This window comes from Pelophylax lessonae, assembly GCF_965119305.1.
Source record: "Pelophylax lessonae genome assembly, chromosome: 2".
Taxonomy (NCBI): Eukaryota; Metazoa; Chordata; class Amphibia; order Anura; family Ranidae; genus Pelophylax; species Pelophylax lessonae.
In genome coordinates, this window is record NC_138769.1 from 583,024,301 (window position 1) to 583,049,911 (window position 25,611).

The following is a 25,611-nucleotide window of genomic DNA, read 5'->3' on the forward strand; positions in this document are numbered from 1 at the left end:
TTACATCTACGTTTTTCAAGGAAACCGACAGAAACGGGTTCATTGATGTCCGGAGCTGTCACCACCCCAATTGGTTACAATCTGTCCCTTTTAGTCAATTTTTAAGACTAAAAAGAAATTGCACTAAGCATGAGCTGTTTTTGCAGGAGGCAGAGATCCTCAAAAAGTGCTTTGTGGAGAAGGGTTATCCCGTGGTAGATTTGGAGTCTGCTTTATTGCGTACGGATGCAAGATCTAGGGATGATCTATTAATGCCTAAACAGAGGTCTTCTGACGACTCTTACAAATGCGCGTTTCTCTCCTCCTTTTCCACCCAACATTTTTCAGTGAAACGCATATTGCAAAAGCACTGGCACATATTGAAGGAGGATCAGGTGTTGGGTCCGGTGTTACCATCCTGTCCCCAAGTCAATTTTAGAGGACTCCCTCCCCTCAGGGTACTCGTTGCTCCTAATATTATTAATCCCCCAAGAATATTTCCTTCTTCCAGATTTTATCACTGCAGAAAATGTTCCATTTGTAGGATTAATAAAGATAAAAGGAGGAAAATTGATTCTTTTGAATCAAATGCCACGCATCAACGTTTTGAGATTAAACCTTTCATAACATGTACCACCAAGCATGTTGTGTACCTTCTGAGATGCCCTTGCGGTCTTGACTACATCGGCCGCACTATACGAATGCTACGTGTTAGGCTTAATGAGCACGTGGCGAACATCGTCAAAGGGTTCCCCAAATATAGCGTTTCTCGTCATTACGATCAGTGCCATGGTAGGGACACCACTGGTACAATTTTTATGGGCATAGATAGGTACACTAGCAGCTGGAGAGGCAGCAATCGAACACGAGGTGTATCCCAACTGGAAACCCAGTGGATCTATAGGGTTAAATCCTATAGTCCTCATGGCATGAACATAGACTGGGACATTAATTCCTTCATCAATAATTCTTAGGCATTTTCTGTTTGGTAACTAGTCTTATGGTTGCTGGGCTCCTTTTTATATGTGCATTGAGTCTTTTTTACATTTTTTTTTATACATTTTTTATTTTTTGTATATTAGTTTTAATAGTGCATCTAAATCCTTAGTGGGTTATCCCACTTGCGTGTTTTTAAGTGTAAACTCCTGTGGGCGTCTCTGGTGGGCAGTGTGGAAGCATTTTCAGCCTATATTTTTTAATTTTATTAGTCTATTTATCCCTGCATCCTTGATTTTTCACTAGCAGGGTTTTACAAGTATATTTCGAGCAGGGATTGGTTTCCCCTGTTTCTACTATTGTGGCTTGGAGGCTCTCTTTTATTCAGGTCTAAATATTCTCCTGCTTATTTTTTGTGTAGTCTCACTCACAGCGCTGCATATTGTTAGAAGCCATCCTTGGTTTTTTTCTCTCTCTTTTTTACCTTGGAGGGAGATACTTTTGTATGCAGTGCTGTGGGCTGTCTAAAGAGTGCATTGTCTATAGCTGATTGGCTCCTGACGGTGCTTTTGGATTGGCTCCTGAAGGTGGCTTTAGATTGGCAGGTTAATGCACTTCCTCTCAGTACAAGTATCGTGTGGTTAGCATTTCCGGGTAAGGAGGAGTCGGCTGGAACGCACGCCGCTCCTCCCCTTCCGCTGTATTGGGCCATTTAATGTGGGGGATCGGCGGCGACTAGCCACGCCCCCTGATGACGTCAGCATTTGACGAAACCGGTAGGGGACCGGCAACGTCCGCATTGTATGCATCTCCCCAGCATCTACCTGATTTAAGTTAGAAGCTAATGGCTGCAGCTACCACACCGTCCGCCATATGACATCTTCACAGGACTTTGACCTTTTGATGCTCGTTTTACCCATGCTAAATGTGAGTGTTACATTCGCTTTTTACACATTAAAGACTTTGTGTTTAAACTTACTGCACCATGAGGAGTTTTTCTATTCTATTTATGTGACATCTGGGCTAGTACTATTACCTGTGAGGGTGGAGTGCTCTTGAGCATGCTGAGGCTTTACCTGTAGGAGAAGACCATCCATCCATCGGGGGTTGTGAGGATTTCCTTTGAGGCAAATTTAGATCCCTGTAATGGGGATCATATGCTCTTGGTAAGAGGCCACACTCATTGGTGTTTGGTGGAGGCTGTCTCTTCATTTCATCACCTGGTCTACGGGACTTTTTAGAGGACTCCTCTCTTTATGGACTTTTTTCTATGTTAATATTGTCCATATGGAGTTACATTTATCTTAAAGCTTTGGCTGAGATTGATAGTATTAAGCGCTGTATACTTTGTTTTCATTAACCACCTTACGACTGTCCACCACAGATTTACTGTGGCAGGCAGCTGCTCCTGGGCAAACCGACGTAGCTCTATGTTGGTCGCGCGCAGGTAGCTAGGAGGCGATCGCGCCGCCGGCTGCGCGCTCCCGCCCCCGCTCGTCAGTGGGGAAGCTGGCCCGTGTGTCTGGCGATCTCTCCCCGTTGACAGAGAAGGACGTTCAGCTGATGTAAACACAGTCGTCCGTCCTTCTCCCTGCAATGATCACATAGACTATGTGATCCTGCTATATAGGATCGCATGTCTCTGTGATAATTTCACAAGCCCAACCCCCCCACAGTTAGAATCACTCCCCAAGGCTTATATTTACCCCTTGATCACCAACAGGGTTAACCTCTTCCCTGCCAACGACATTATTACAGTAAAAGTGCATATTTTTAGCACTGATTACTGTAGTAATGTTACTGGTACCCCCAAAAGTGTCAAAAATGTCAGTTAGGGGTCCGATCTGTCCGCCGCAATATCGCAGTCCCGCAAAAAATCGCAGATCGCCGCCATTACTAGTAAAAAAACCAAAACAATAAAAATAACATAAATCTTTCCCGTAGTTAGTAGACGCAATAACTTTTGCGCAAACCAATCAAAATACGCTTATTGTGATTTTTTTTTTTACCAAAAATATGTAGCAGAAAACAAATTGGCCTAAAATGTTAAAAAATTTGATTTAAAATTTTTTTTTGAGAATGTCATATAGCAGAATGTGAAAATATTGTTTTTTTTTCAAAATTGTCGCTCTTTTTTTGTTAATAGTGGAAAAATAAAAATCGCACAGGTGATCAAATACCCCCAAAAGAATGCTCTATTTGTGGGGAAATAATGCAGTGCCGAATCGAAAAATAGGGCCTGGTCATTAAGGGGGAAAATCTTCCAGTCTTAAAGTGGTTAAAAAAAATTTGTCCGGTATTCCTATTGTGTGTACAATGCTTTCAAGGGTACAAGTGCTGCCTTGTTTGCTTTGTGGAGCCCATCCTGTTAGTGAGGAATTGATATAGGGATTGATATAGTTTAGTTTGTAGCTCGGTCGAGTAGATGTTTGGTTAGTTTTATGCTTTGAGCTTGTTGTACAAAGCTCTCCTGCACTGAAATTGTGTTTGTTTGCTGCCTTGTTGAGTAAAAGTGCAGGACAAACCTGCTTGGACTGATCCTGGGTGCTACTGTCTCATGCATGGATTCCCACTGCCAATACCAGTTGAGCTCCTCGATATTACAATTTACAGTATGTATACAACATTACCTGCTGATCTGTCTTAGCTGGATTTTCCTGTGAAGCTTGCTTTCTTATAGCTGCTGGCTGGATGGTACTGCTAGCAAGAGTGGCAATAATTTGTCCTTGGGCATTCAGCAGAAGCTGTGGTGTTACTGCCTGGACCACACTTGGAGCCGTGACAGGAACTGCAGCAGCCCCTGCTGTGATCCCGGGAGTGTTCAGCAACCATGGTAGAGTGCCAATCACCTGTACAGAAGAAACAGATTTCAGTTCATTCTCTTATTGGTAAGCTTTGAATATAATATTGCTTCTATTTACAGCAATACAGAATGTTTTTACAAAAGCTTGAAGTGGAACTAAAAGTAAATAATAAAAATCAATGAGCAGGCAGCTCTTAAATTACATGTCTCTCCTTCAATACCAAGTACTAACCTGCCTGCTCGCAGTCTTCTACTGAATGCACACTAAGCTGTGCATGCACAGTTCCGTGTGCATTCTTAGCACATTCTGGCTGTGCCAGTATGACCAACTCCTGTGCTCAGGATGATTTCATTCCACCACTGGCCAATCAAGAGGCCAACAATCCAGCACCTGGAAATAGCCAGGGAAAAGATAACCACTGCAACACTGGAATGAGTCATGGTGACTTCAGCCTGGGTTCACACAGGAGCAGTGTGGTAAACCGCATGCGATTCAGACAGGAATCGCTCCGCATTCCTGTTCACATCGCATGCGATTCTTTGCAATGCGATTTGAGCCCATTCATTTTATATGGGCTCAAACTGCACCGCAAAGGTATCGGTACTCGGTATCTGCGAGTGCTTGTGTTCAAGTATCGGTACTCATACTCACCGGTAAAAAAACAGTATTGGTGCAGTCTTAGCTTAGACCTTTTGTGTTTCTTGTTCCCCTATGTTATCTTTTTGGCTTGGTAATAGAACACCTTTGGGATGAATTAGAGCGTAGACTGCGAGCCAGGCCTCCTCGTCCACATCAGTGCTTGTCCTCACAAATGTGCTTGTGGAAGAATGGTAAAACATTCCCATAGACTCATTCCTAAACCTTGTAGACAGCCTTTCCAGAAGAGTTAAAGCTGTTATAGCTGTAAAGGGTGGGCCAACTCAATATTGAACCCTACGGACTAAAGTGGGCCCAGTGGTTGTGGAGTCTGCAGACTAGGGAATATGGAAGCCCCCTTTAACAATAAGGCCCCCAGATTCCAATCTTCCCTACATGAATGAGAAATATTTGACAAGTCCTTTATTAAAAACAAAAAAATAGTCCCACAATGTAAATCCATCGTCAATCACATTGTCCAATGATGGGATTGGATGTTTCTCCATGGACGTCGGTTTTTTTATTTTGGCAGGTCAGTGGGCATAATTTATCATGATTAATGTGGACCTGCATGAACCCCTTACTCATTCACATGCGGGGTGGTATCTAGTAACTCCCAGATTCCAATAAGCTCCTTTGCCTGCAGACCCCCACAGCCACCGGGGCAGGGTTGTAGGGAAGAGGTTTGTGTACCCACCCCCCCCCATGTGGCCTGGTATGTTTTGGGGAGGGGGGGAGCAGACGCTTGTTTCCCCCTCTTTTCCTGGCCTGCCAGGCTGAATGCTTGTATAAGGGTCTTTGGGGGGACCTCACGTCTTTTTTTGTTTTTGGCATTGGGTTTCCCCTAAAATGCATACCAGACCCAAAGTTTTTACCCACTTGCCGACCGGGCTATAGCTGAATGATGGTTACAACGCAGACGGCTTATTCTGGGAGGGCATACAATGACGTCCTCCCAGAATCACGCTTCCCGTGCGCCCCCTGGGGCGCGGACATGGAAGTGTCCATGCTCGCCGGGTTCACTGGACGCGGCGCATCACGGATCGTGGTAAAGGGCCAATGACAGCGGCCTTTTACCGCGTGATCGCTCCGTCTAATGATGCAGTGATCAGTTGTCAACAAACCGGCGCATGTCCGGCTCGGTTCTCTCCTCTCCTCGCACGCTGTACACACTAGTGCTGCAACGACGCGTCGACGTAATCGATTACGTCGACTATGGAAATATGTCGGTATGCGTGAAAGGCGTCGACGCGTCTCACGTGACATCAACACGCCCCCTGCTCGTGCCGGCTTCATTTGTACCAGTGAGGACGCGGGACGCCGAGATCCTCCTACTAACCTTTGGAATCTGGTTTTACGCGATTGTTTCTGCTTCCTTTTGTAAGTGTTATTTTAATAAAGCCTTCCTATTGTTTTTACTGGATTACGCTATGTGTCTCCCCCCTTCTATTTTTCATTTAAGTGCCATTCACAATTGATCCTGTTTGGTGCCTTACTGGATTTGAGGAATATTTATCTGGGATGTGAACAGTGCTTGCTCGGGACCCTGTACCAGTGCCAATGCCTATTGCTGTTTTGGGGCCAATTCATTAGTTTGAATGGCCATGGACCTCTGGTAAGCAGCCCTCTTATTCCCTTCACACACGGGTGTCATTTCCTGCTGTCTCTTAAGAGAAGGAACCACTTGGAACATCTGATACTTGCTGGGACTTGTGGTGCACTGTGGTTATATTCACGTTTGGGTCAACCCCTTTCTTTTCACCTTTTTTTATTTCATGGACTTTTACTTTTGAGGACTATTTGTCCCTTCTGTTTGATTGTGCACAATTTTTTTTGTCATATTATTGATTTTATGTCACTTGTTGCTTTAGCGCTGCACATTTTTGCATATATTTACTGGATAGTTTTCTATAGATTAGTGCCAGCAGCTTTGCTTGTATGCTATTTCACTCATATAATTTTATTTTTAGCGCAGAAATTTTTCCCTTTTTACATTTTATTTTTGCCACTTCATTTTTGTATACTGTAAAAACTTCAACCACATTGAAGTATTTTTTGGAAAAAATTTAATAAAAGTTGAAATATTATATTAGAAGTTGTACGTATCATTTTTTGTAAAGTTTTTCAAAGGATTAATTAGCTAATTAAAAAAAGAACACTCCATTAAGCAAAAAAAATAAAATAAAAATAATCGTTAGAGTAGTCGACTAATCTGAAAAATAATCGCTAGATTAGTCGTCAGACAAAATAATTGTTAGTTGCAGCCCGAGTACACACCGATCGGTACAGTATGCGAGGAGAGGAGTGAGACTGCAGCACCGCTCACCCGCGCCCCATCTGTGCCTTAATCATGCCCATCTGTGCCTCAATCATGCCTCATTCATGCCAATCTGTGCCTCAATCATGCCCATCTGTGCCTCATTCATGCCAATCTGTGCCTTAATAATGCCTCATTCATGCCAACCTGTGCCTCAATCATGCTCATCTGTGCCTCATCCGTGTCTCATTCATGTCAATCTGTGCCTCGCTCATGCCCATCTGTGCCTCGCTCATGCCTCATCAGTGCTCATCTGTGCCACCTCCATCCCACATCAGTGCTCATCTGTGCCACAGTAATGCCACACCAGTGCTCATCCATGCCATACCAGTGCTCATCCGTGCCACACTAATGCTCATCTGTGCCACATCAGTGCTCACCCGTACCATATCAGTGCTCATCCGTGCCACATCAGGGCTCATCTGTGCCACATCAGGGCTCATCTGTGCCACATCAGGGCTCGTCCATGCCTCATCCATGTCACATCAGTGCTCATCCATGCAACATAAGTGCCACATCCATGCAACATGAGTGTTCATCCGTGCCACATCAGTGCTCATCCATGACCACTGGGGTCATTTTGTGGGCGTTTCCATTCTCCTGGTGCTCCAGGGAACTTCAAAAGTGTGATAGGTTGTCAGGAAATTATATGTGTAATTTATGCTCCTAGTACGTCTGGAGATGCTACTTAGATGTTGGGTCTCTGTATGTGGCCAGGCTGTGAAAACGTCTCACACATGTGGTTTTACCATAATCAGAAAGAGTAGCAGAATGTATTTTGGGGTGTAGTTGTAAGTATGCCTATACTGTGTGTGAGAAATAACTTGGTAATATGACAATTTTGTGAAAAATTAAAAAATATTCATTTTTCAAAGAATTGTGGGAAAAAATTACAACTTAAAAAACTCACCATGCCTCCTACTAAATACCTTGGAATGTTTACTTTCCAAAAGGGGGTCATTTGGGGGATATTTGTACTTTCCTGGCTTGTTAGGCGCCCCTTTAACACATACTTCCGTTGATTTCATCAGTTCAGTCACATCAAAATGGATGTGGAGTATTCATCCATTTTTCATCAGTTTTTTTTACATCCACTACCAATGTCAGTTTACATCCGTTTTTCGTCCGATCTGTTTTTTTTTTTTGTAGAGCTTTGACCAGTTTAAAAAAACTGAGGATGACGCATGCAGATGTAAACTGATGTAAATGGATGATCATCTAGCATCTAGCGATGCACTGATGTCCGTTTTTCATCCATCAACGGATGGATGAAAAACAGACAAACTGACAGTATGTGTGAAAGGGGGCCTTAGAGCCAGTTCACACTACTCCAACTTGTCAGGCGACTTGCCCTGTCACAGTGTCACTATTATAGTGTACAGATCTTTTTTCTGATCACTGTATTAGTGTCACAGGTGACATCAGTTAGCGTTAACGTTAGTTAGCGTCAATCCAGGACAGCATCACATTGCCCACCGCATATTTAGTGATACATTTTAACCCTTTGATTGCCAGTGACACACACACACACTAAACACCTCTATTACTAGTATAGTGTCTGAATGCATCAATATCTTTGATCAGATCAGAACTATACTAGCGTCCCAAATAGTTTAGTATAGTGTTCCCAAAACGCAGCATTTACAGGATCAGCCCGACACCTGCCAGCACCTGCATTTAGCTCCTCTGCCCTACCCCCAAGAAGTGCAGTATCAGCAGACTACTGTCACATCTGATACACAGCACACTAAACCGCAGCATTCCCAGAGTCAGGCCTGATCTCTGCTAGCACTAGCAGTTAAATTTTTTGGTAGCGGTTCAAACAGTCATTGACAATCAGGTGCTTTTTTAACCTGTGAGTCAAACTAGGTACCCTATAAATTTATTGGGCAAAATGTCCAAAGAGAGATACACTAGTGAATAGGCCTACAAGATGCTGAGCAAGATAGATGAGAGCGATAGGGAAGTCTCACTATCAAAATCAGATTCAGTATTCAAACCTGTAGAGAGCAGCGGCACCCTGACAGATAGCTCAGATAGTAGATAGACAGATAGTAGTGGTCCCTGCTAAGGGCAGGCGTACCGGACCCCATTCTTCTTTTGCTGAGGTGCAACAATTGCAGGGTTCTCGTATGCAGCAGAGTGTGAGAACTAGTGCTGCTCAACCTTCTGGTGAACTGGCAAGCACCAGCGGCCTAGTACATCCTGGTCGTAGTCAAACCAGCATTTCATTAACACTTGGTGACGTGGCGAGTCCCATAAGTGCAGTTCAAGCTGGTGCGGTGGCTAGCACAATTAGGGTCCCGCAGCCACCAAGAATTCGAATTTGAAGACAGGCCTGTAGAGCCCATTGTGTCCTTCCTGTTGCGCTTGCAAATTCTGATTGGGAGTCCACCACTTCTGCAGCGCCCGTACTTCCCCCATTCACTGGCCAACCCAGAATTCAGGTGGAAACAGCCCATTTTACTCTCCTTAATTTTTATGAGCTGTTTTTCACATTAGATCTGTACAGATCTATTGTGGACCAAAGAAATTTATATGCCGATCAATTTATCGCCGCCAATCTAAATTTGACCCTTGCTAGAGAAATTGCATGGAAACGTATCACTGTTCCCAAATTTAAAACTTTTCTGGGCCTATCCCTCTACATGGGCATTACTAAAAGGAGTGAGTTGCAGTCATATTGGTCCACTGACCCAATTCATCATATGCCTGTGTTCTCTACTGCCATGGCCAGGACTAGAAACTAGCAAATCTTGCGGTTCATGCATTCAAGCATTTCAATGACAATGTCGTCCTCGGGGTGACCCTGGATATGACTGGCTCCACAAAATTCGGCCCCTCGTAAATCATTTCAACCAAAAGTTTGCAGCCTTGTTTATGCCCCAACAAGCTGTCTGCGTTGATGAGTCCCTGGTTAAATTTTTTGGCCGCCTTGTTTTTCAAACAGTTTCTCCCCAGCAAGCGTGCCAGATATGGAGTCAAGATGTATAAGCTCTATGACAGGGCAACAGGCTTTACATGTAGTTTCCAGATTTACGAGGGAAAAGATAGCAATGTGGAGCCCCCCTCAACTGCCCAGACTACAAAGGGAGCAGTGGCAAGATTGTTTGTGTCACCCTTATTCGTAAAGGGATTTATACGTGGACAATTATTACACAAGCGTGCCACTTTTTAGTCACCTTTTTGATTCTGGAATTGGCGCATTTGGCACCGTGCAACCTAATCACCGGGGCTTACTCCAATGGCTTGTAGATTCCTGACTTAGACAGGGGGAGAGAGTCTGCTTGAAGTGTAATAAATTGCTTTCAGTGAAGTGGATGGACACACTGAATGTTTTCATTCTGTCCTCCATTCACGCAGATACGACAGTCCAAATTGCAACGGCAAATGGTGTTTTTGATTAGCCCCTCTGTGTCCACAAATACAACCTTAACATGGGAGGGGTGGACTTCAATGACCAGGTAATGGCGCCGTACTTAATTGCCCGTAAGGCCAGGCGCTGGTACAAGAAAGTGTCTGTATACTTTTTCCAATTGGCTCTGCTGAACGCTTATGTGCTATACAAAGCATCAGGAAGAAGTGGATCCTTCCGAAAATTCCAGGAAGAGATTATTACAGAGGCATTTTTCAGATGTCCTCCCTGGTACCCCTACCCAAAGAGCACCCCAAAGAAGATGTAATGTCTGTAGAAAACATGGATATAGGCAGGACACCCGCTTTTTTTGTCCCTGGCCAATCTGGTCTCTGCATCAGGGACTGTTTCCGTCGCTACCACCCACTAGTAGCGTATTTGTATAGGGTACAGCAAGGCACAGTCTAGGGCACACTTTCACACAGGGTCTCAAAAGATGTTAGATGGCTATCGCATTTTGAGAGAACCTAGCCTGGAACATTCAATGTTTTTTTTTTTTTTTTTTACAGTTACAAAAAAAGTGTAAAAAAAGTTACAAAAAAATAAAAAACATTTAAAAGCCAAAAATAGTTGTCGTTTTATTGAGTTACTTTTCTGTTCTTACTGTTTTACTGTACTTTATAATATACTGCTATACTGTAATGTTTTATTGTTACTGTTTTTTAATGTTAACCATAGTTTGCTTTGCAGATACCACCATTCTGCTGTTTTACTGCACTGTATAATATTATGATCATTTCATGACTTCAACTCTCGCCAGATATAAACAGCGCAATTGGGAAATTGGGAAAGCATCTTATAACACCAATCTTGATTTGGTCAGATGCTTTAAGCGCAGAGGAGAGTTCTAGAGTCTAGAAGACACCAATTTTTTCAAAAAAAGAGTACCTGTCCCCTTTTTGGAAAGTAGACACCCTAAGATATTTGCTGAAAGGCATGTTGAGTCTATGGAAAATTGGGAAAATTACAATTATTATTTTTTTTTTTACACAAAGTTGTCACTAAATGATATACTGCTCACAAATGCCATAGGTATATGTGGAATTACACTCCAAAATACATTCTGTTGCTTCTCCTGAGCACAGGGATACCACACGTGTGAGACTTTTTGGGAGCCTAGCTGTGTACGGGACCCTGAAAATCAATCACTGACTTCAGGTTTTCTAAGGTTTTCTAAGGGCATAAATTGCTCACTTTACTTCCTTACTACCTATCACAGTTTCAGGGGCCCTGAAATGTCAAGATATCACAACACCCCCACCCCCCCCAAATGACCCCATTTTGGAAAGTAGACATTCTAAGCTATTTCCTTATATCTCCATACTCAGGAGAAGCAGCAGAATGTATTTTGGGGTGTAATTCCACATATACCCATGGCATGCGTGAGCAATAAATCATTGCAATGACAACTTTGAGTAAAAAATATATATATATTTTTTGTCATTTTTCAAACACCTGTAACAAAAAATCTGGATTTTTGTCTACCGTAAAATTCTTTTCTCTGGTGTTCATTGATGGACACAGCTCCAGAATCTTCTTGACCATTGGATATGCTGCCCCCTGTAGGAGTAGGACACCAAGCAGGAAAAAGCTTTACCACGCCTATGGAGCAGTCCCAGGGGATATACTCCCACTTCCTGCTATAGGCACTCAGTTTTGTTGCAAGCAGTGTCAGAAGAAATATAACCCAACTCAATAGAGGGGTGGGTTCTGTGTCCGTCAATAAACATCAGAGAAATTTTTTTTTTACGGTAAGACAAAAATCCAATTTTCTTTTTCGTTCATTGACGGACACAGCTCCAGAATCTTCTTGACCATTGGGACGTCCCAAAGCAGTGTCAAAACATGAGGGGTGGGAAAAAATACAGCAGAAATAAATTCCCAAAGGCTAAACCTAGCAAACCAGGTAACACGGTGCTCAACCAGTAACAACTGGAGCTCACCTGAAACATACACCCTCAAAGAGGGCTAGTCATCTCAAAACAGCAGCCTGCAAAATTTTGCGACCAAATCAGCATCCGCAGATGCCAGCAAATCCACTTTGTAGAAGTTTTGTGAAAGTTTGCACAGACAACCAGTGGCCACCTTGCAAATTTGCATCACTGACACCTGATGGTGGAAGGCTCAGGAGGCACTAATCGCATGCGTAGAATGCACCTTAACCACTTGCCGACCGTCGCACGACTATATCTACGTCGGCGGTCAGCCCCTCACAGGCAAAGTGATGTAGGGCTACGTCACTAGCTTGTGAGGGTCTAGGGAGCGAGCGCGCGCCGCCGGAGGCGCGCTCCCGCTCCCGCGTGGTCACGGACCCCCCCGCGCGTGTGACCGGTGGACCCGATGTCCGCCGGTCACTCTACGATCGGCGGGGGAGAGGGAGAAAGTCAGGCGGCTTGTGTAAACAAGCTGCCTGTCATTCTCCCCTGTGTATGAAGGATGATCATACGGTTCTACTATGTAGAACCGTTGATCACTCTTCATACATCTGAAGCCACAGCCAATCACAGTAGAAAGCACGCCCCTAGGGACACACATAGCCCCTCCCTTTCAAAAAAAGTTAACCCCTTCACTGCCAGTGTATTTTTACAGTAACAGTGCATATGTATAGCACTGATTACTGTAGAAATGTCACTGGTAACCCCAAAAGTGGCAAAAATGTCAGTCAAGGGTCCGATCTGTCCGCCGCAATGTCGCAGTACCGCAAAAAAAATCGCAGATCGCCGCCATTACGCGTTAAAAAAAAAAAACAAAAATGACAAAAATCTTTCCCTTTGTTAGTAAACGCGATAACTTTTGCGCAAACCAATCAAAATACGCTTTTTGCGATTTTTTTTTACCAAACATAGGTAGCATAAAACAAATTGGCCGAAAATGTTAAAAAATTTTGATTTTTACATTTTTTTTGGGGGGAATTTCATATAAAAAAATGTGAAAAATATTGCTATTTTTGCAAAATTTACGCTGTTTTTTTGTTTATAGCGCGTGATCAAAAAAATCGCACAGGTGATCAAATACCACCAAAAGAAAGCTCTGTTTGTGGGAAAAAAAGGAAGCCAAATTTGTTTAGATACAGCGTCGCACGACCACGCAATTGTCCGTTAAAGTCACGCAGTGCCGAATCGCAAAATACCCCCTGGTCAGGAAGGGGGTAAAATCTTCCGGGGCTTAAGTGGTTAACAGGGAAAGGAGAACCTGACCCTTGACTGAATAGGCCTGCACCACCGTCTGTCTGATCCATCTGGAAATGCTCACGGCAAACACGGCCAAACAATTGCGAGGTCCATCCATAAAGGCAAATAGCGAGTCTGATTTCCTAATCCTAATAATTTCCTAGTAGCCGCCAGATACACCCTGAATGCCCGAACCACAGACAGGGAATGCAAGGAAATCTCCTTAGGATGCCTAGGTTTAGGACACAGGAAAGGCAACACCATGTCTTCATTCAGATGGAAACCAGAAACAACCTTAGGAAGGAACAACTGACAAGGACGACGCAATACTTTATATCTGTGAACCACCATGTAGGGTGAATGACAAGACAAAGCTGCCAGCTCCGACACCCTAAGTGCAGAAGTAATAGCCACCAACAGGGTTACCTTCTGGCAGGGCCGCTGATAAGCCAGTACAACCGGCCCTGTTGTACCGGGCCCGGAGTGCTCAGCTCAGCAGGGGGGCCCAGGCAATCTAAAATCAAACACACAGTGCAGAATAGAAAAAAAAGCCTTTCTGAATTAAAACCAGGCAGCACCCCCCTCCTAATGACTTAGCTGGGTGTAGCTGGCCAGCTAGAACCTGTCCTAGGTTGCTAATATGACCTACATGCATATACAGCTAGATCTGTTAATAACCTCAATACAGTGCATATGTTTATATGTGAGAGACAAAAGCAGAGTTATTTACTGTGATTTCATGTTTGGATGTCATATAACAGTTGTATGTTGTGTTCACAGAAGCAAAAGGAAATTTGCCTGTAAGGTAAGCTCAGACACAGCAGAATTTAAACCAGAAAGCACAGAGTTAAACTTTATTACCCATAAGGAGTTTGTGGCCAATCACAGCCAATCTCACACTCAGCAACAGTCTTGGCCAATCACAACCAGCCTTACACCCATTTTTTCTCTGAAGCCTCGTGCTTCAGCCAGCCTTCTCATTTTCCACTACAGAAGAGAACTGAATAGACACACAGATCCACAGAGCAGTTTTATGGAAGCAAGTGGCCAAAAATAGGTAATTAACAGTTATACATGTTCCTGTTCTTCCAGACGGAAGTTGGGATGGGATGAACCCATACCTGAAGATTTGAGGCCAAGGTGGGAGGCTTGGATAAGAGACTTGCAGAATTTAAGAGAAGTTCGGATACCCAGATGTTTTGTACCTCATGATTTCGGAGAGTACAAGAAAATAGAACTTCATCACTTTTCAGACGCCAGTAGTTATGGTTATGGTCAGTGCTCCTACATCAGAGTGATAGGAGAAGGAAAAATACACTGTGACCTGGTTATGGGAAAGACCAGAGTCGCACCTACCAGTATTCAGACAATACCAAGACTTGATGCAAATGTATATATTCAGTTGAATATATTCCTCGCGCCTAGGAGTGCCTAATCAAGTGGGTAATAAGGCTATTAAATATAATAAATAAATGTATTGGATGAGCAGCTGCTATAAAGTGCAAAGGGAATGTGTAGAAAATCCCAAACTAGATGAGATAATATAGCGCTTGCTGGTGTGTGCAGGGGACTAAAGGAGAGGGCATACAATATAATATTTACTAAAAATCTCTAAAACTTTAAAATGGGCTGTGCCCCTAAAACATAGATATCATAAAGGATAATAAAATTCAAATAATTAATGTGCCAAGATCAAGTCCAACAATTCACAGTGATAATAAGGTGCTGAGTGACATTCAAAATAGTTCATAGGTGACTCAGTGGTTGATATTCCAAAAAAGTGCAAAAAAAAAAAAAAAAAAGGGAAAAAGTGCTGCTGCTTGGTGCTGGATCCTCCAATGAGCCAGGATATCCAATCGTGCAAACATTGGGGGTAAGATGTGAACTCACCAGATATGATGGGTCTCGACTACCTTACGGCAAAGAGACCAGTGACGCTTTGGTGACCCTCCAGGTCAGAATGATGGCAACTGCTGGGCTCCTATCCCTCTCGGCCGAAATCCCCCAGGTGGGGTGAACGGGTTCCTCACGGTTTCTCCGGATGTAATTTCAGGGAACAAACGAGGACAGGCTCCAAATGGTGCAGTACCATTAAATCAAGTTTATTAAATAAAAGTGCTGACAAAGCTGGTAAAAGATACAAAAACGCTGTGCAAAACCCTATATTGGATGTAGAGCTCTGAAGACGTCACTACGCTCTGACGAAACACGCGTCAGGTTGAACGCATGCCGTCATACCCGGAAGTCAGCACTGGAACGCAAGCCGCTCTCCACGCTACAGACATCCAATATAGGGTTTTGCACAGCGTTTTTGTATCTTTTACCAGCTTTGTCAGCACTTTTATTTAATAAACTTGATTTAATGGTACTGCACCATTTGGAGCCTGTCCTCTTTTGTTCCCTGAAATTACATCCGGAGAAACCGTGAGGAACCCGTTCACCCCACCTGGGGGATTTCGGTCGAGAGGGATAGGAGCCCAGCAGTTGCCATCATTCTGACCTGGAGGGTCACCAAAGCGTCACTGGTCTCTTTGCCGTAAGGTAGTCGAGACCCATCATATCTGGTGAGTTCACATCTTACCCCCAATGTTTGCATGATTGGATATCCTGGCTCATTGGAGGATCCAGCACCAAGCACCAGCACTTTTCCCCCCTTTTTTTTTTTTTTTTTTGCACTTTTTTGGAATATCAACCACTGAGTCACCTATAAATTATTTTGAATGTCACTCAGCACCTTATTATCACTGTGAATTGTTGGACTTGATCTTGGCACATTAAATATTTGAATTTTATTATCCTTTATGATATCTATGTTTTAGGGGCACAGCCCATTTTAAAGTTTTAGAGATTTGTAGTAAATATTATATTGTATGCCCACTCCTTTAGTCCCCTGCACACACCAGCAAGCGCTATATTATCTCATCTAGTTTGGGATTTTCTACACAATACCAAGACTTGAACTGACAGCAGCTGTTGTTTCAGCATCAGTAAGCAAGTTTCTGAGAGAAGAATTAGAGTTAAAAATAGATGAAGAATACTTTTGGACAGACTCACGAGTTGTCCTAGGATACATAAATAACGAAGCTCGAAGATTCCATGTCTTTGTCGCCAACAGAGTTCAGAAAATTCGGGAAATAACAAATCCGGAACATTGGCATCACATTGATACAAAGCATAACCCAGCAGATCATGCTTCAAGAGGCCTGAATGTAACAAAATTGAGAAATTCAAATTGGTTCACCGGTCCAGAGTTCCTTTGGGAAAAGGAGATCATACCCAGTGAAGGTTACACCGAATTGTCCATGGGTGATCCAGAAGTAAAAGTTGTACAAACATTGAGCACTGCTGCCAAGTGTCAAGATGAAATACTTGAAAGACTAGCCAGATGTTCAAAAGGGAAAACGTCTCACTACTCCACTCAAGTTGGAACGTCCTATACAGCAGTTAGTTGTTCTACTTGAAAGTGATAAAAGACACTTGGAAGTTGAGAACCTGATAGAAAATTCCCCAAATTCATGTTCAAATCCTACTATAGAGAACATAGAATTATAGGTAATTTTGGTGGGAGTGTAGCTGGCCAGCTAGAACCTGTCCTAGGTTGCTAATATGACCTACATGCATATACAGCTAGATCTGTTAATAACCTCAATACAGTGCATATGTTTATATGTGAGAGACAAAAGCAGAGTTATTTACTGTGATTTCATGTTTGGATGTCATATAACAGTTGTATGTTGTGTTCACAGAAGCAAAAGGAAATTTGCCTGTAAGGTAAGCTCAGACACAGCAGAATTTAAACCAGAAAGCACAGAGTTAAACTTTATTACCCATAAGGAGTTTGTGGCCAATCACAGCCAATCTCACACTCAGCAACAGTCTTGGCCAATCACAGACAGCCTTACACCCATTATTTCTCTGAAGCCTCGTGCTTCAGCCAGCCTTCTCATTTTCCACTACAGAAGAGAACTGAATAGACACACAGATCCACAGAGCAGTTTTATGGAAGCAAGTGGCCAAAAATAGGTAATTAACAGTTATACATGTTCCTATTGTTAGTAATGTGATTAGAGCTGTATACTGAACTAGTTATGTGTTCACTTGTAGTTCCACCAAACAAACAAACAAACTATCAAACTTCAAAGGTTATATCGAATTCAAACTATCAAACAAACCCAAACAACTCTAACAACTCAAAACCAAACCCAAGCAAACAAACTCAAACAGCAAACAGCAATAGAGAGAGAAATATATCCACTATTTTGTTATACTTTATTCAGCACATGTTGTACATGGACTGTCTGCTGCAAAAGTGTCACTGTTATCTATGAAGAAAAGTTGAAGTTAGTAAAGAAGATATCTTAAGCGTTTGGTGTGCTCTTTAAACCTACTGCTTTCCATAGAACGGTATTAGAGGAATTTATAGAGTAACAGACAGTCTGGTTAGACTGAAGTCAAAGAGATCCAATTCTTCTAATGCCACAGCGCACTTTGTAGTGCTGCGCCTGCCACACTGGGTGTGTTTTTTTTCTTTTTCTGGGCCCCTCTGCAGTGATGTTCTGGTGAGTGTGTGGGAGGGACTACTTCTCCTATTTCGGGCGCATGTCAATTCAGTGCCCGCCCTGCATAGGATTCTCTGCATATTGCCTTCCCTGGCGGAGTGATCTATCTTCTCCTACTCACAGTGCTCAGCTCTGCTCTCCACTCAGCCTGGATGCTGTGAGGCGGCAGAGGAAACAGCTCAGCCGACATTTCTCCACAGGAAGCAGCACTGCAGGAACTGAGGGGAAGAAGAGGTTGGTGATGCTGCCAGTGCCTAACATAGCAGAACAGGTGTGTCTGACTGTCTGAAGACACATTTATTTTACATAAAGTCAGGCAGGGCTATAAATTCAGGGAAAGTCCAGATTGTCTCTTTATTTATTTAACTTTGTGAACGTTTGCAGGATTGCTATACCTAAATATGTGTTTGCCTGTTATTATTTCCCAAGTCAGCCTAAAGGCTTCTATAGTAAATAGAAATAAAAGTTATCCTTTGACATGTGTGCTTTTAAATCAAGCTTTCTGAAAACAGAAAAGTTTTTTTTTTCACGTTGGAAATAAAATGCTAACTAACCATATAGCAGTGTCGTTAAATGCATTCTGTCACTTCTGTTACAAGGGAAAGTATCAGGAATTCAATACGTAATGAATTAACAAAGAGGGTCCTCCCTGCCAGAGGTGGGAAGCATTATGACACTGCCCTAAAATTCACTGATTTCACTTTATATAAAAACTCAGATGAGAGAGAGAGATGGATGGATGGGGAAAGAGACTGAAAGCCACAGATGGAGAAAACAAGACATAGAGAGAATTACAGATGGAGGGGCAGACAGAAAGAGAGAGACAGATAGATAAATATTATATAAGAAAAAAATGAAGAGAGAGCGAGAGAGAGAAAGAGAGAAAGAAAAATGGAGAAAGAAGCAGAGAGGTAGGCAGAAAGAGAGAGGGGCAGAGAGAAATAGAAATAAAGAGAGAGAGAGAGAAAGAGAAGTAGAGAGAAAAATAGAGAGAAAGACAGAGAGATAAAGATTATATATTACAGAATAAAGATAGATGGATAGAGAGAGGGAGAGAGACTGAAAAGATAGAGATACAGCAGAGAGAGATAGAATATATACATATATATATATATATATATATATATATATATATATATATATATATATATAATGTCATAGGTAGGTAAAGAGAGCAAAATGGACAGAGGGAAAAAGAGAGAGCAGAAAGATAAATGGAGAGAGAGGAAAGGATGACATAATGAATGAAAGAAAGAGGAACAGAGTGAACCAATGAGGGAGGGAGGAAAGAAAGAGGAACAGAATGAACAAATGAGGGAGGGAAGAGAGAAATGAATGAGGGGGGGAAGAGAGAAAGAGGAACAGAGTGAACGAATGAGAGAAAGAAAGAGACAGAGAACAGAAGAGAGCGTAGGGGAACAATGAGATGAACTGAAAGATCTATATACAGTATCTGAAGCATCAGCTTTTATCAAGAGAACATGAACTTGTATAGAAGGCTGTATACGGTGGCACCTGCAGCTCCTCAGGTGCAGAAATTTTATGCCCAGCTTATTTTTGAGGTTTTTTTTGTTTTAGTTCCCATCACCACTGCTTTAAAATGGGGTAGGGATAGCACTGGTGGAAATTTATTTCAGAGCCACCCCAGTGCCATTTCAAAACAGATAGCTTACCTCAGCATTTTCTGTGTGCGCCCTTTGGATTTAGTAGGGGGCCCGAACACACAGGGGGCCCACACAGGGAGGGGGGCTTAGTGATGAACTCTTCCTCCAGCAGCTGAAAGCTGGTCTCTCCCCCTCTCCCTGCTGCCAGCTTTTATCTGCTGAGAAAGAGACAGTTATCCTTCACTAATCCCCCTCCCTGTGTGGGCCCCCCTCCCATCCCTGGCTCTAATGTTAGCTCTGCTCCTGAGATTTTTATCTCTGTATCTTTGTTTCTCTCACTCTGTCTCTCTGATCCAGAGCTCTAACTGCCCAGCCTGTATATTTTTTCATCTCATCTTCATTTTTTTTTTATTAACTCAGTTTTTTCTTTTAGATTTAGCAGGAATTCTGTGAGTTATGTTGTATTTGTTTCTGCTAATAATGATTTTATTGTATTTTTAGCTAAATATAGCTTTAATATTTTCTTGGGGGCCCTGTCAGGTAGTCTGTAAGGGGCCCCGCAATTTCTATCAGCAGCCCTGCATTCTGGGACGGTGCAAGCAGAGGAATCTCGTGCATATTTTTGAACAGCGGTTACTGAAGAACCTACAGCACCAAGTTAAGATCCCACAAAGGCAACAGAGACCGCACTGGGGGAGCCAAGTGGCGAACCCCCTGAACAAAAGTGTGAACCAAAAAATGCATAGCCAAAGGACGCTGAAAGAAAAACGCCAAGGCCGAACCTGGCCCTTGATGGTACCCAAGGCCAGACGCTGCTCAACACCTCATTGGAGGAAAACCAAACTCCAAGCCACCGAAAAAGAGCAGAGGTTAACCCCAAGAGATTCACATCTGCAAAATACGCTCTTCAAACACGCTGGTAAATCTTCCTAGAAGTGGATTTACTGGCTTGCAGCGGCGTGGGATGCACTAATTCAGACAACCCTCTATTCTTCAGCACCTGGCTTCCCTCAGCCAAGCTGTTAAAGCCAGCAACTGTAAGGCAAGATGGAAGATTGGCCCTGGAGCCAACAGATCTCCTCTAAGAGAAAGCCTCCAAGGAGCATCGACGACCAATCGTACCAGATCTGCATACCAAGACCGACCAGGCCAGTCTGGAGCCACCAGGATGGCCGTAATCGCTTCTGCCTTGAGCCTACGCAGGCGTCTTGGCAGAACTTCTAGAAGACTAATGACATATATCAGACGTTACCGGTCCCAAAAGGAGCTACCAGTATGTCTGTGGTGCCGACCAGAGGATCCCGAGACTGTGCCACATACCCAAGTACTTTCCTAGTGAGACGAGAAGCCAACAGGACCACCTCAGGAGTTCCCCACTTAAGACACAACAGATGAAACACCTCCGGAGTAAATGTCCAGTATATTGTTCGGTAATGAAGGGTAAAAATTTTCAAAAGTATATTTCCCGCGCCAAGTGGAGAAACCTAAAACTTAGGAATAATTACTCAAATAAATAAATGTGATTAGCAGCTGCTTGTAACGCTCCGGCATTTGTTTAGTGAACTGGATTTGCAGCTGCAGAATTTCCACTCAGTAGTCGTGTAGAGATGTGTTGAATTACCATATCCAACTCTCCAGACTCATCATTGTGGCCCAGCCTGCCTCACCATGCAAATATACAGACACTCAGATAAGATGTTCCTGGAGTGATAGGTTGTATACGATAGTATAGAGGTGATGTGCTGAAAGGACAGGCGTGAGTAGTGATAGCAATGATTGGCACTCAATAGTAATGTTCAGGAGTGTTAGCAGATGGTGATAGATAGTATGCAGATAGGTTAGCAATCATGTACAAGTAACAGGTGGTAGGGGACAGCAGATGAAGTGTACAGGAATTGCTAACTTAGTGCAAGGATATAGATGTTAGTAGACTCAAGAGCTAGCAATCTATGTAACAGTGCAGATGATAGAATTAGTAATGCATAGATAGCAACAGTCTTTAGTATGCAAGAGTAGATAGTGTAAGTTGATAGGAAGGAATCCCCTGTGGGGTACTTATCACTAGTTGGTTTAGAGAGATGAGGGGTCCGGTAATGAGATAAGGATCAGGTAGCGAGATACAGGATCAGTAGCGAGATACAGGATCAAGTAGCGAGACTCCGGTCTATCCAGATACTGGGGAAATAGCTGGAGGCTTCGGCAGCGTCAGACAAGGCTGTATAACAAGCGGTTTGCACGAACACCTTGTGAGTGAAAGCCGGCGATTGAAATAGCCGCTCAGAGCGGCGCCTAGTGATGACGTCATGAGAGTTAAAGGGACAGGTAGCTATATGCGGAAGAAATGGGCTGGAAGGGTACCGAAGGTACCAGAATCTTACACTGCTATAGTAAAGTGCGAGTGCTCAAATGTGAAGTAATCTATATATATATATATATATATATAAGATTACCTATAGCGCTTTAAAAAATATTTGCAATGTTTAGGCACATAGGAACCACGCTATCTGGTGAGTGTGAAATTCATTTAATTTTGTCACGGTGGAACACAAGGAAGGACACCAGGGAGAGAGTGGAATCACCTATTAGGAAGCACTAAGCACTATTCACTGTGCACTTTACTTTGAACTTTTATCACCAAGAAGTCACATCACTGTAAACTTTTTTGCATATGAGTTTATTTTGCACATGAACTTTAAGGAAATTTTATAAGAACACCATTTTTTTTTTGCACTTTATATTAACGTGTTTTTTTATATTTATATATTTATCAACATATTTATTAATTTATGCAATCTTATTTATTTAAGTGTAATTAAGTATATTCAAAAAAAAATATTGTTCGGTAGTCTGGATTCTTCCAGAGTTCAGACCCTCTGAGCACAATCCGTGCCAAAAAACGCCGCCCCACTCGGACAGGCTGGCATCCTTGGTGACCACCGTCCAGTACAGGGGAAGGAAGATTTACCCTGTCGAAGCGCCGGAGAGCAAAACCACCGAATCAGGGACCCTCTTGTACCCCGGCTCAACAGGATCAGATTATTTAGAGACTGTGGATTCTTGCCCCACATGGCAAGAATCTCCCTTGCAGAAGTCTTGTGTGAACAGATTGTGGAATTCGTCCCATGAGAGGAACACCCTGGCTGAGGCCAGAACAGATCCAGATAGTCCAACTAGGTGGACGAAACCAGAGCCAATACCTGGAAATTTAATCTCCAACCAAAATCCTCACAATAATCTCCCGGTTATCCTTCAGAGCAATCAGAGACTGTGCTTGCAGAAAAAGATCATCCAGGTACTCCAGTACCGCAATCCCCCGATGGCACAAAAATGCCAACACCAGAGCCAATTCTTAAGAAACCCCAGGGCAGCAGGTATGGAAGGTGGATGCCCGTCAGTAGCTCTATCCTCTTGGTCAGCAACTCTATTCTCTTGGTCAGCAGCTCGGACAGCAGCTCAGACAGCTTGGTCAGTCAGCCGCAAGTAGGCTGTAGAGCCATGGCCTAAATTTTTGACCCAATCCGGCCGCGTGAGGTGCGTACCCGCAAATGATAAAACATCCGCTTTTGCCAGATCAGGCGCGTGTTTGGCCAGATCAGGCGCGTGCCCGTCGGCAGCTCAGACAGCTTGGTTAGCAGCTCGGACAGCTTGGCCAGCAGCTCAGACAACTTGGTCAATCGCTCGGACAGCTTGATCCATCAACCGCAAGTAGGCCGCAAAGCCGTGGCCTAAATTTTTGGCCTTATCTGGCCGCGTGAGGCACGTGCCCGTCGGCAACTCAGACAGCTTGATCAGCAGTTTGGACTGCTTGGTCAGCAACTCGGACAGCTTGGCCAGCAGCTCGGAAAGCTTGGACAGCTTGGTCAGTCGCTCGGACAGCTTGGTCCATCAACCGCAAGTAGGCCGCAAAGCCGTGGCCTAAATTTTTGACCCAATCCGGCCGCGTGAGGTGCGTACCCGCAAATGATAAAACATCCGCTCCCCCATTCCAACAACCACCGCAGGGATCCCAAAGGACATCCATACCCCAGTTGCTAACCCCCAGAAAGCAGGGAACCCGCTCAAAAACCCCCCGTTGTGCGACCGGGTCAGCAAACAACCAAATCCAACCCCCCCTTTCTGGAGCATGTGGCAAAGCCAGCTCCTACCTCACCTTTTGGGGGCCAAAAGACCCACGGTGACCGTTTAGAGGGGCTGGGAGGATGGAGGGGAAAGACCACCAAGGGAGAGGGTGGACACTTCTACTTAATGGGGGTGCTGTGGGCCAGAGGCACGCTGCGACACAGGTCTATGCATCCTCGCTAGGTGTTTAACTCGCCTGCCAGCCTCCATCCAGTGGGGCTATGTCACGGTCAACCTACTGCGGAGCTAAGGCCGGGTCGCGCTCGCTGGCCAGACTGGGAAGAACGTAAGGATATAGGATATCCAGTCCATCGCCCAGTCCTGCAGTTGGTTGTAGTTCTCACAGGAACCAAATTGATTGTAGTTCCCACAGGAACAGAAAACTATAAAAGAAGAAAAAAATTTGTTTAAAAAGGAAAAAAATGTTAGGACCACAGATCCCAGCAAGGAACCAGATCCTTACTCCTGACTAGGCAGAAAAAAAAGTGCCTATAGCAGGAAGTGGGTGTATATTCTCTGGGACTGCCCCATAGGCATGGTACAGCTTTTTCCTGCCTAGTGTCCTACTCCTGTAGGGGGCAGCATAACTAATGATCAAGAAAATTCTGGAGCAGTGTCTGTCAATGAACGAAAGAGAAATTAAATATTCAATGGGCTCATCATACCTCTCAGGACATTCCTTGGGGAGTCTACTTTCCAAAAAGGGGTATTTGTGTGTGTGTGTTTGTGTGCGGGGGGGGGGGGGGGGGTTGTACTGCCCTGCCATTTTAGCACTTCAAGAATTGAGATAGGCAGTCAGAAAGTAAAAGCTGCGTAAATTCCAGTATATACATCATAGTTTGGAGATGCTATAACTTTTGCGCAAACCAATAAATATACGCTTACTGGGATTTTTTTCTATCACAGACATGTAGCTAAATACATTCCTCTCCCTCCCTGCAATCTTCTGAGACATGTAACAGGTCCCACAAGATTGCTGGTCGCCATTCGCGCATACGCAGTGCGCACCCGACTGTGAAGACGCAAACTCTCACAGCTGGGTGCCCACAGAAGAAGAGGGAGAGAACCGAGGCTCCCACCGTCCGCATCGCTGGACTGCGGGACAGCTGAATGTGTGTTTATTAGAAGTCAGCAGCTTCAGGGCGAGGAGCACTATCAATTTGTGGCGTTACCCTTTGGTCTCGCCTCAGCTCCTCGGGGGTTCACAAACGTTTTGGCCCCGGTGTTAGCATTGCAATGGCAGAAGGGGATTCCGGTACTGGGGAACTTGAACAACCTCCTTCTGTGAGCAGAGTCTTCGAATGCCTTAAAAGACAGTCTGGACATTTTGGATGGAAACTGAATTTCCATAAATCTGTTCTGCTCCCGTCCACCAAGCTGGACTATCTGGGCCTGACCCTGGACATGCCCTCAGCCTGGGTGTTTCTTCCGGAGGTGAAACTCCAGAAGTTGTAGGATGCAATACGGCTCCTGTTGTCCAGCCGGTGGTCATCTCTCATGACTTGCATACAAGTACAGGGCTTGATGGTCTCCACTTTCAGGGCGGTTCTGTTTGGGAACAAGAACCCACAGTCTCTAGACAATCTGATTCTGTTGAGCCAGGGTACGAGGGGATCCCTGATCTGGTGGCTCTGCTCTCTGGCGCTTCGACAGAGCAAATCCTTTCTCCCCCTGTACTGGACGGTGGTCACCACGGATGTCAGCCTGTCCGGTTAGGGAGGTGTCTTGGGCACGGGTTGTGCTCAGGGGATTTGGACTTTGAAGGAGTCCAGCCTGCCAATCAACATCCTGAAAACTGGGGCAATCAGGCTTTAGAGGCAAAGAGAAACAAAGAAAGGGCGCACCGACCTAGCGCATTATCCTCATTAACCACTTAAGCCCCGGAGGATTTGGCTGCTAAAGGACCAGGGGTTTTTTGCGATTTTTTACTGCGTGACTTTAACGGACAATTGCGCGGTCGTGCGACGCTGTACCTAAACGAATTTGACGTCCTTTTTTTCCCACAAACAGAGCTTTCTTTTGGTGGTATTTGATCACCTGTGCGATTTTTTGATCACGCGCTATAAACAAAA

At 44.0% G+C, this 25,611-nt stretch overlaps 1 protein-coding gene across 1 annotated transcript in view; it reads right to left on the reverse strand.

Annotated features, from left to right (window-relative positions):
- Nucleotides 1–25,611, reverse strand: part of POU6F1 (POU class 6 homeobox 1) — a 220,988-nt gene that overhangs the window by 76,650 nt on the left and 118,727 nt on the right. The window contains exon 7 of the mRNA XM_082247200.1: nt 3,546–3,764. Within this exon, the coding sequence (XP_082103326.1) occupies nt 3,546–3,764 (219 nt within the window). The remainder of the gene's footprint in view (nt 1–3,545; nt 3,765–25,611) is intronic.